This window comes from Trachemys scripta, chromosome 1 (genome assembly GCF_013100865.1).
Source record: "Trachemys scripta elegans isolate TJP31775 chromosome 1, CAS_Tse_1.0, whole genome shotgun sequence".
Lineage (NCBI taxonomy): Eukaryota > Metazoa > Chordata > Testudines > Emydidae > Trachemys > Trachemys scripta.
In genome coordinates, this window is record NC_048298.1 from 119,895,333 (window position 1) to 119,906,560 (window position 11,228).

General features: G+C 46.6%; 1 protein-coding gene across 1 annotated transcript; it reads right to left on the reverse strand.

Annotated features, from left to right (window-relative positions):
• Positions 1-1,839: 1,839 nt before the first annotated feature.
• Positions 1,840-8,842, reverse strand: MCAT (malonyl-CoA-acyl carrier protein transacylase). Its single transcript, XM_034783493.1, has 4 exons — positions 8,234-8,842; positions 5,659-5,746; positions 4,579-4,796; positions 1,840-4,265 (listed from the first exon to the last, which is right to left on the reverse strand). The coding sequence occupies exons 1-4, from the start codon at positions 8,660-8,662 to the stop codon at positions 3,807-3,809; spliced, it is 1,194 nt and encodes a 397-aa protein (XP_034639384.1). The 5' UTR covers positions 8,663-8,842; the 3' UTR covers positions 1,840-3,806.
• Positions 8,843-11,228: the final 2,386 nt, after the last annotated feature.

The window sequence follows — 11,228 nt, forward strand, 5'->3', positions numbered from 1 at the left end:
GCCCTCAGCTCTCTCAAGCTCTTTGATCTGTCTTAGGGCCAGGCAGCAACTCCCACTGCTGCTGCTTCCACCTCCAGACCTAGCCTGGATGACACCAGCCAGCAAACTCCTTAGCTATTCTCTTTACCTTCAGCTTCTCCCAGGACCACTTCTGTTTCTAACAGCTGTTTTCTCCTAACTGACTCAGTCAGTCTGCTCTGATGCCCAACTGACCTTTTATAGCTCCTGGGTTGCTGCACTACCCTCTTAATTGGGTCAACTATGAGCACCTGGACTGTAACAAGAGCACTGAGCCCAGTTTCATTTAAGAGGCCACCTACCCTTTTACAGCCTTCAACAATTGAATAATTTTACCATGGGAGGCAATGGAGTTTCTATCAGAAGAGCAATTGACTTTTCATTACCCTATGCCTAACAGCTAATAGAGTTGGAACATCCCTCATGGAAGAAGAGAAAAAATCTCAGACAGTTTTTAAGAGGAACAAGTTCTCTAAGCAAGTGAGTTAGTCCATCACAAGAAATACAAGGTAGTGTGGAGGAGCACTGACTTTCCCCAACTATGCTGACAAAACCCCAAGGCCTCTCAAAAGTGGTGAGGGTGGGAATTGTGTGTTCAGGCATTCATTGCTTTGCATAGCTCTGTAACTCTCCTGTGGTATCTATGAATAACTATGCACGTGTTGAAGGAATTTCTGTGCAAACTCTGTGTTCCTTAGTTGACAGATGGCCTGAAGAATTAAACTATAAACCAGAGGCTTTGGGGGTCAAGACTCTGGGGAAGGATCCATAAGTGATTTAGGAAGCCTCAGCAATGGACTTGGATTTCAGCACAGTTGCACAGTGGAGTCTCCCATCCAAAGAATGGGTTTCAGACAGGAAGCCTGCACCAAGTGGGCCTCAGAATCCCAGAGCCAGAAATGGTGACTGGATGTTACTCAGAGCCAGCCAGCTTGGATGCATGTGGTACCCAAAACTTGGATCCAATTAACACAGCCTGGTAACCCTCTACTACAGGGACTCAGCTAGGTTGTGACGAGAACTTCTGAAAAACTGCTTTTAAACTCTTGCATTTTGATAGACTCAGATTAGTCACTTCATCTGCCCATGCCAGAATGGCCCTTGAAAAGCAAAATGTAGCTCCAGAAAGTCAAAAGGCTGATACCACCACCTTGCACTCAGATCTCAGTAATGATTCAAATCTTCCTGTTCAGGGGCTTTTAGTAGTTCTGCCTTGGAAGAAGAGAAGCCCATCAGGCTCCCTTTTTTTGACCCTTTGACCGCACTCCTGTCCCTGTTGTTTCATTAGTTGTCCCCCAGAATCATTTGGTTTCCTGGTCCTGTAGATCCTCCCCTTAGGCATGGGGGGTCCCTCAGCAGTGGGCGGGCTTTTGCCTGCCCTCTTCCCGGAACCACCCCCACCCCCCAAAGAGAGATGATGTCCTTAACCTTTGTTACCAAAGGTGGCAACAGCTGCAGCAAGTCTTTTTGTCCTTCAATAACAAATAGAACTTCTTAATCACTCCATTTGTTTGACTTCAGTGGAGCATTTCTATTCTGCCTTTAATTACAAAGGCTTGCACAGCTTTTTTAATTTGATAGAAATACTCACCTGTATGGAGCTTTGCATATTTTTAAATAAAGCACCTCTAGATGTTTGGGCTGAATATCCAGGATGATGATTGTTTCAACATTCTCAAATAGGTACCATGGAAATAGCTTTTCTTTACCCTCCTCTTCTTCCCCCTAGTTCTGACTTAAGGCTCTGTCACAAGAGCCTCAGGGATAACTAACCAGAGAAGAATTATTTGTTCTTTCTTTTGAGTTTTTTTTTTAAACCTACATTTTTTCTGTGGGCAGTCTGGTACCGTCTGAGGAAGATAGCCACCAACATCTTTTCTTTAACAATAAGCTTCATTCGTATTGCCCTGTGGCTATGAGGCTAGACTGAATGAGATGCAGCATCTGAGCTCAAAATAATCTTTTCTGTTTTTGGATTACATTTAAAACTGCTAAACAGATTTGTTGTTTGAGAGGACTGGATTCCACAGGGGAAGATTAATTCTTAGATACAATACTCTTTATTTTAAATGAATGCTTGTTTGAAGCTGGAGATTGATTAATACATTGAGCAACAAGAAAATAATCTGTTTCATTTAAGGGCCTAATTCATCAACCATTGGCTAGGAATGCTCCCTAGAGAACCTTGCTAGGATCAGTGAGTGGCACTGCATAATCCAATATGCCTTAAGTACAACTATCATCCCATATAGTGGAATGCCATGCAGGGCTAGAGGGAAAGTAGAGCCTGCCTCCTTCGCTATGGAGGCAAACAGCCACCACATAACCTCTATGGGCACCTCCACTAGTTGGTTGAGTAGGTGGAAAGGGGGCCCAAGGCATCATTATTTACCCCCAGTGTTCAGAGCAAGCCTAGCCAATATACAATGTAAGCCTGTAATTGCACTGATGGGTGCAGAGGCTTCAGTGGGGCTGCTTCGATTGTTTAACCTGAAGTGAAGGAACTTGCAGAAGAGGCCAGATAATGTTGTTTAGGCTCCAGCTGCACCTAGTATGGCATAGAGGACCAGTATGATTTGCTCATTGAACTTAGCACACTCCAACCCACAAGTAGAATGAGAAAATCATCTTACTGTTGCTGCAGAGGGATCTAGCTCTCCTCCAGCACCTGAATTCCTCTCCTATTGCTGTGGCAAAAAACCCAAGATCCTCAGTACAGGCCTGTAGCAGGGTGAAGCAAATAGAGCATTTTCTAGCACTAACCTTCCAATACTCCTCCTTACCGCCCCTCTTCTAAGCGCAGGGGCAATGAGACGGTGCAAAGATTGAGTAGCCATTTTTCTGCTTCCTTAAAAGAGGTTCAAAGGATCAACTTGGCCCAATAACTAACTCACTGGCTGAGCTGTATTATCTAAAAAAGTGTCACAGACAGGGAACTCAAGCCTACTATTTACACCTAGCTGGTGGTAGAGAATTCTGGTAAAGCTTTTGAGAAGGGTGGCAGTGGCTAAAAGGTGAAAGGTCATGTCGGCCTCTGGTAACTTAGAAAAGGAAACCCTCTACAACCATCTTGAAATACAGTGAGCACAGAGGAAGGAAAACACTTCCTTCCACAGATGGACTGTGTGTAATTTACTACACTGATAGCATTAATTCATGGAGGAAGAGCTTTATAAATAATTAATAATACAACCTTAAGAAAACTGTATTTCTAATAATAATTTTCTAATTTATCTGACTCATGGAAAAAATAAATGTTTCCTGTAGAAACAAAATTTAAAAAAAGAGCATTTCAGTTATTTGTCCCACTGATTAGATACTTTATAAAACAAAACATGGTAGTGACTGAAAGCTGTTATAATCCAATAGTTTATTTAAATAAATTCTTGATCCTAATAAACAGAAGGAAATACTATTAAAAGGCCTGATTCTGCAACTAGATCCAAGCAAAAAGACCTTTGCACATGGACAGAACCCTACTGATTTCAACTTGACGCCACATGGATAAAAGGGCCTGCATGTGTGGATTTGCTACCAGGACCGGGCCCAAATTTAATAGTAAACTGGCATCTTTGTTGGCTGTCTCTCAGAAATGACAGGTTGAATGGCCGAACCTTAGAAGTGGTCCTTCCATGGGAAGTCTGACACATGCTGGAGCTGTAATATGGGGAAGGAAACCTTGCATTGCAATTGCGTGTGCTGAGCTCCTCTGGGGATAAGATAAAGAGAGGCCTTTAGTCTTCAGGGTTGTTGTATCTGCCTTTCAGGAGTAATAAAATCATTTAAAATTAAGCGGGGGGGGAATCATGTGAATTTTCCTTCAAAACTGTTTCCTTTGCTTCCTCATCTTCTGAAACATCAATATGTTTATAGAGCTTCCAGGCCTTTAAATTGCAGTTTCTGAGGATTGCTCCTAGCTGCTTCCCAGGCCCCACTTCATATGTATAAGGAAACTCTACTCCTTGTTTTCTTTCATATATAGCATGCATAGTCTGTTCCCACTTAACAGGTGAAACAAGCTGCTTTACTAACAAACGTTGAATGTGTTTTGAGTGCATATATTTTTTGCTATCAACGTTCGAATAGACACAGATGAATGGTTTCTGAATCTCAACTGATTTTAGAACTTCAGCCAAAGGCTCTGTTGCTGGTTCCATGAGTCTTGTGTGAAAAGCACCACTGACTGGAAGCATTTTTGTTCGCTTAAAATAATATTTTTGGGAATTCTCCTGCAAGAATTCCAAAGCCTGTAAGAAAAAGAAAAAACACTGATTAATATCTCTTTGTCCTGAATTGTGTAAAGTAAATAATCTGATTAGTCTTTCAAAAACATACACTAAATTTATCCTCCCCCAGGGACCTAAATCATGCAGTTCAGAGAAAAGTACTACTTGACCACAACATACGATTGGACATGGACAGCAGAAACCCAAACCACATACTTTGTTTTGACATGTTCACATTGGCCAAAGTCGTGCCAATATTGTTAACCTTCCTACAGATCTATAGAATGGTAAACTATTATTAAAATGTATTTAGATGTTTATTTTGAAGTAATACCTGCAAATGTCCTGCAATGACTCTACTATCTGGAAACAGGTAATTTGAAATTTCACACACAGGATTTTCTATACCCAATGATTTACAGTGTTCACGAGCTTCCAAGCAGGCAAAGTTGTAATTTGACTCGCGTTGACCAATAACTGATAGCATTCCACTTGGGACAGCTTCTGATGCCTTTTGCATAGCTTCAGCACGCACTTTCACTGCATACAAGGCTAGAGATAGAACAAAAATTCTAAATAAACATAAACCTCAGAGAAAAATGGTTAAGTTTATTAAAATGTTATATTGTAGACAAGTATTCGCAACTTTCAAAAAAGAACATTAAAATAAATTGTGTACATCGCTCGTCCAACAGTGCATGCTTCACAAATATTTAATTCAAAATAGTTACATATAATTTACATTTCTCACAGTGTTTAGAGTCAGTAATCATATGTTCTAAAAATCTGTAGGTTAACATTTCGGAATTTGCTGAAAGCAAGTTTAAGGCAAAAACTAAAACATTTAACATTGTACGTACAAAATTTACTTTCACAAGTGATCAATTGAATTTCTTTAAAAATATTAAGAATATAATCCTCTTGTAATGTATTAAATTACAAGTTTCCTAGGCTTATAGTAAATTTAGTTTATTTATAACCAGTTATAATCTTCATCAATAATAAATCTAGGAAACTTTTTTAGTGTCAATGTCTTAACAGTCTGTCACAAGGTGAAACAATTTCTGTATGCTACAACCCAAATATCCAAAGTACCTATTTAAGCTAGCTTTAAATGGAGGGTCTGATTCTGTTCTCACAACTTCATTCCAGCTGGGAAAAATGTTTCATCCACATGCAACAAACTGCAGGATCAAGCTTAAAATATGTTTCTTTTATGATTCAGTGTCTATAATACGTAATGGTTTCTATTTAAATGTAATCTACTGTATTAAGTAGTTTAAGCAGAAACTGAATTTAGAAATTTATATTCAGAAGGAAAGGAGGTGAAGCAGCAAGGAAAAGTTGTCATACAGGGGTGTTTTGGAAGGGTAGTATGTGGGTGGAGGGAAATTAGAAATATTCCTTTAAGTACCTTCTGTATAATCTAAGGCTCCAGCGAACACCAGGGCTGCAAACTCTCCAACACTGAACCCAGCAGCTGCAACACAGTTCTCAATGACCTGAAATAATAAAACAAATACAAACCAACCAATTAGACCACATCACGATATCCTGAGAAAAACCAAAGCCCAAAATTTCAGAAGCAACCATGTCATTTTTGGGTACCCAACTTTAAACACCTTGGGCCTGGTTTTCCAAGATGCTAAGCACATATAGTTCCCATGGACTTCAACTGGAGCTGAGGTCACTCAGCACTATTAACAGGCACATCATGTTTTGAGTTGGACACTTGTCGCGGAGTATTGGGGAACTCAGGGCCCTGCACCCCCGGCCTCCTGCGATTCACCATGACTCTCAGCCAGCCAGTAAAGCAGAAGGTTTATTTGGATGACAGGAATACAGTCCAAGACAGGTCTTGCAGGCACAGACAACAGGGCCCCCCTCAGTTAAGTCCATCTTGGGGTCCCAGGGCATCCCAGCCCCCCTTGGGAGGTCAGAGCAATCTCTGCCTCCCAGCCATCTCACCACCCAGCTTCCAAGACTCTGCCTTCAGCGACCCCTCCCACACCCTTTGTTCAGTTTCCCGGGCCAAGGTGTCACCTGGCCTCCAACCCCTTCCTGGGTTCTCATGTTACACGCTCAGGTATTCGCCTTCGGGCAGACTCCCATCCCCCAATGCAGACTATCCTAGCCACACTCCCCTGTCAGCATTCACAGACCACAGTAAGAACAGTCCCAGTTCGTCACAACACTCAAAAAGAGAAACACCTAAAATGAGGTATCACTTTGGAAGATTTAGGTTTACACGCACAGGGCAAGCTCATGGTGACACGATGGACCTGGATGAATGTCTCACGTCAGTCCTCGTCAGTGCCGGATTTACACCTTAGGCACCCCTAGGCACAGCATCTTCAGCACCTCCCCCACCCGTCTACAGCTGATCTTTGTGTTGCACAGTTTTTTAGAGGTAGGGCACCCCTAGAACACCGGCAGGGTTGCCAACCCTCCGGGATTGGCCAGGAGTCTCACAGAATCACCTTGATCTCCAAGAGGCTACTGAAACCAATCTGGGAGATTTAAATAGGCCACTAAAAGTCCAGCAGAGCAGTTGGGCTAAGGCAGGCTCCCTACTTGCCCTGGCTCTGCGCAGCTCCCAGAAGCAACTGGCACGTCACTGTGGCTCCTTGGCGCAGGGGTGGCCAGCAGGTCTCTGCGCGCTGCCTAGGGCTGCCAGGTGTCCGGTTTTCAAAAAAGGGACCCTGGTGGCTCCTGTCAGCACCGCCGACCAGGCCGCTAAAAGGGCTAAGGCAGGCTAGTCCCTATCTGTCCTGGCACCGTGCTGTGCCCTGGAAGTGGCCAGCAGGTCCGACTCCTAGGTGGGGGCACCAGGAGGCTCCGCATGCTGCCCCCGCCTTGAGCACTGGCTCTGCACTCCCATTGGCCAGGAACCGCGGCCAACGGGAGCTGGGGGAGGCGATGCCTGCGGGGTGCAGCATGGAGCCAGGAGAGGCAGGGAGCCTGCCTTAACCCCGCTGCCAGGGAGCCACCCGAGGTAAGCCTGCATCCCAACCCTGAGCCCCAAACCCCGCACCCCTCATCCCCAGCATCAGCCCAGAGCTATATCTCCAGTCCAGAGCCCGTACCTCCTCTTGCACCCCAACCCCTGCCTCAACCCACATCCCTCTCTGCCCCCCAGCCTCTTCCTGTACCCCAAACTCCTCATCCCCAACTCCACCCCAGAGACTGCACCCCCATTAGAGCCCTCACCCCTTCCCACACCCGAACCCATTGAAAGTGAGTGAGGTGGGGGACAGCGAGCCACCGAGGGAGGGGGAATGTAGTGAGCAGGGGGTGGGGCCTCGGGGAAGGGGTAAAGGGGTGGGATCTCAGGGAAGGGGTGGGGCTAGAAAGTTTGGTTTTGTGCGATTAGAAAGTTGGTGTACCGAGCGCCAACTCTGCAGCTCCCATTGGCTGTGGTTCCATTTGGCTACTTGCAGGGGAAAGCGTGCAGAGATGTAAGACCATCCTTGAACCTCGGAGCCAGACATGCTGGTCACTTCTGGGAGCTGCCTGAGGTAAGCCCTGCCCGGCTGGAGCCTGAACCCCTCCATCCCTCCTGCACCCCACCTCCCTGCCCCAGCCCTAAGCCCCCTCCTGCACCCAAAGTCCCTCCCAGAGCAGCCTGTACCCATTCCTGCAGCCTGGTGAAAGTGAGTGCGGGTGGGGGAGGACGAATGACAGAGGGAGGGGGGATGAAGTGAGTGGGGGGCGGGGCCGCAGGGCAAGGGTGTTTGGGTGATTAGAGACAGCGGGCAACCCTAAGCACCGATGCCCCATGGCATGTGCCTAACTGGAAATCTGGCCCTGGTCCACCCAACGGTGGTGCAAACGGTGGCGGTCGATACCTCTGCCCAGGGAGCGCAGCGCTGTGTTGGACACCAGCGCGTTGACCCCGCACCCTGCGATGGGCCTGGGCACGTTACAGTCGAGGAGGGAAGCCGGGGCTGGGCGCCAGGCGCCCCCTTCACCCCCCCCCAGCCACTCACACTGGGCTGCTGGTGGTTGAGCTTCTCGACGGCGGCCAGGGAGGCGAGGAAGATGGCAGGCTGGCAGTGCAGGGTGCGGTCCAGCTCGGCCTGCGGCCCCCGCAGACAGAGCGAGAGCAGGTCGTAGCCCAGCACCTTCTCGGCCACCCGGAACATGTCCCTGACGTTGGGGTAGCGCAGGAGCCCCCGGCCCATCCCCACGAACTGGCTGCCCTGGCCGGGGAAGAGCAGCACGGTGCCCTCCTGGGGGGGCCGCCGCCGCCGCGTCGCCGCCTCCTCGTCCCCCACCGAGCTCTGCAGCAGCTCGGTCAGGTTCACGGCCCGGCCCCCGCCGGGCCACGAGCTGCCCCCCCGCCCGGGGGCTCCGGGGAGCGCGGCGCGCGCTCGGCAGCCGCTCAGCCGCCGCCCCGCCGCGGCCCAGCTGCACATCGCGGGTCCCGCGAGGGAGGCGAGGTCTAGTCAGGCCCACACCGAAGCCCGCGTTGCTACGGCAACCGGACTCAGCACGGCTCGGCTTTGGCGGCCCCACATGGAGCTCCTGGCGCGCGCCTGAGGCCGGTAGGAAAAGGCTTCCCCGCGCCGGGAAACAGGATGCGAGAGAAAGGTTCCGCCCTACTAAAAAGTCCCCCCCGCCACGTGCACTGTAACCACTGGAGAGACCCACCGCACGCACCGGGAGCGTCCCCTCCCCCTGTCACGGGCCGCCCCAGCCGCACCTCTCCATAGCCACAATAGGGGCTGCCTACGCTCAGTCCCACCACTTGCTCATCAGGTCTGCCCGCCCAACTCTCAGTCTCCCACCACAGTGCTTCGGGGTGGGTAGGAGTCAACTCCCGGACCAGGCAATAAAATAAAATAGAAATAGAGCCGAGGGATGCACTGTGAGCACTGCTTTACCAAAGTGGTGCTCCCAAATTATGACAGCCCCCCCTGACTTTTTCCAGACCACTTTTAAGCACTAGCTATAACACACCAAGGGCTACTCACGCACATAGAGCTCCCCACCCTACACTAAGGGCCGTCTCTGACCTCGCTCTTAAACTGTTCCTGTAAATTATTTATTGGAGCAGCCTGTTTACCAAATGACTGCAGAACCTTTACAACATGATTTATTAAAATTCATATTCAGGCTTCAGGCCAAGATGCAACACAGAGAGAGCCCTGTTGGAGGGGTTGCATAGTCTTGTTTTGGACAGAAACCACCACACCACGCTTATACCGCTTGAGATCACTGAGTGGCTCTCAGTACTATTGACCACCAAGTGCCAATAGCATGCTATTAAGATGTCTAAGGAGTAAATGGGGATGCACTTTGACTGGATCCACTCCTTCCTCTTGGATGGACAGAAAAATGGATTGTAACTGCAACCCTTAACTCAGCTTAATGTAACAGTTTAGGCAAATCTTTTAGGTGGGTTCTGTACCAAAGACATTTACAAATTCAAACAGGCCTACTAAGAGATACATGGTTGCATACCCCATAACGTAGGGGTTAAAGTAAGCAGACAAACTAAACAGCAAAGAGATCAGCCAGAATATGTTATATTCAAGGGGGCTGTTCTAATATATTTGATTTTTTTTTCCTGAGAAGAAAATGTAGCTGGAATTATATTCAAATAATTGATAGTCATTACTGAAAATGAAAGCTGAAGAGAGCTGCTGTTTTGATTTTCATAATCCTCTGGGATATTCCTATTGCTGATAGGAAATGCAAGGTAGTTTCTTTTTCTTTCCTAAATATTTATTACATAAGCCTTAGGTGTTGTGCCCTTAATATTGGAGGGATTGGATTTGTCTTTTATTGGTGAACTAATGGTCTTCTTTTTTTATATCTCCTAGGATACAGAGATGGAAATAGGCAGGGTCCACTTCAGATGGGCCAGCTAGTCTTCAATTCCCTCTTCCCTTAATTGATAAATGGGGGTGTAGGGAAGGTACTGGATTTTGAGGGAGGTCGCACACACAAAAGCACTTGTAACGTTTCACAAATGTTATAAGTACCATTACAAGTACAGTAGATCCAAGAAAGTCTTCTACCCTCTGCAGTCTGCACTGGTTTAGTTAGAACCATTTTTGTGTTAGGCTAGACTGAAGTAAAGGTACTGCACTATGAGTTCAAGTGATCCTCCAAGTGCAGGTGCATGATACTACTGCCCACCCCTTACTGACAGCTCAGTGCACTTGCTGCCTACACTTCCCATACCATTTCCACACAGACCCAGCAGAAGTCCAGGTTGTACTTGGCTGGTCTTGGCTCAGACTGGCACCCTTCCCTTACATCAGTAAAGACCCAGCAAATCCTATTAAAAGTAAAATTTGTATACTTTTATTATTTTGACTTTTTTTAAAACTTGGTTTTAAAATAAAATTTCTCCCCCTTTTTTTAAACCACCAGGTCTCCTCCATCTGAAACACAATATGAAGAAAGAACAGGAGTACTTGTGGCACCTTAGAGACTAAAATTTATTTCAGCATAAGCTTTCGTGGGCTACAGCTCACTTCTTCAGATGCATAGAGTGGAACACACAGACAGAAGATATTTATACATACAGAGAACATGAAAAGGTGGAAGTTCGCATACCAATTGTAAGAGGCTAATCAATTGAGTCAGTTTTGCAACAAAAAACCTTCAAAAACAGACTCCAAAGAGAGACTGCTGAACTCGAATTAATATGCAAATTAGACACAATTAACTTAGGCCTAAACAGAGACTGGGACTGGCTGGGTCATTACACTAATTTAATCCCCCCCCCCCTATGTTAAATTCTCCTCACACCCTCAATGGGTCATCTTGATTATCACTTCAAAGTTTTTTCTTCTGCTGCTACTGATAGCTCATCTCAATTGATTGGCCTCTTACTATTGGTATGCGTAATTCCACCTTTTCATGTTCTCTGTATGTGTATATATATCTTCTTATTATATGTTCCATTCTATGCATCCAATGAAGTGGGCTGTAGCCCACAAAAGCTTATGCTGAAATAAGTTTGTTAGT

Bases quoted from the DNA above. Each gene is read 5' to 3' on its own strand.
- MCAT (XM_034783493.1), bottom strand. From the start codon at position 8,662: ATGTGCAGCTGGGCCGCGGCGGGGCGGCGGCTGAGCGGCTGCCGAGCG. The intron at 4,797-5,658 runs GTACTTAAAGGA...TTCTATCTCTAG, and splicing joins AGCCTTAGATTATACAGAAG to CCTTGTATGCAGTGAAAGTG. The intron at 4,266-4,578 runs GTATTACTTCAA...TTTTTCTTACAG, and splicing joins TCATTGCAGGACATTTGCAG to GCTTTGGAATTCTTGCAGGA.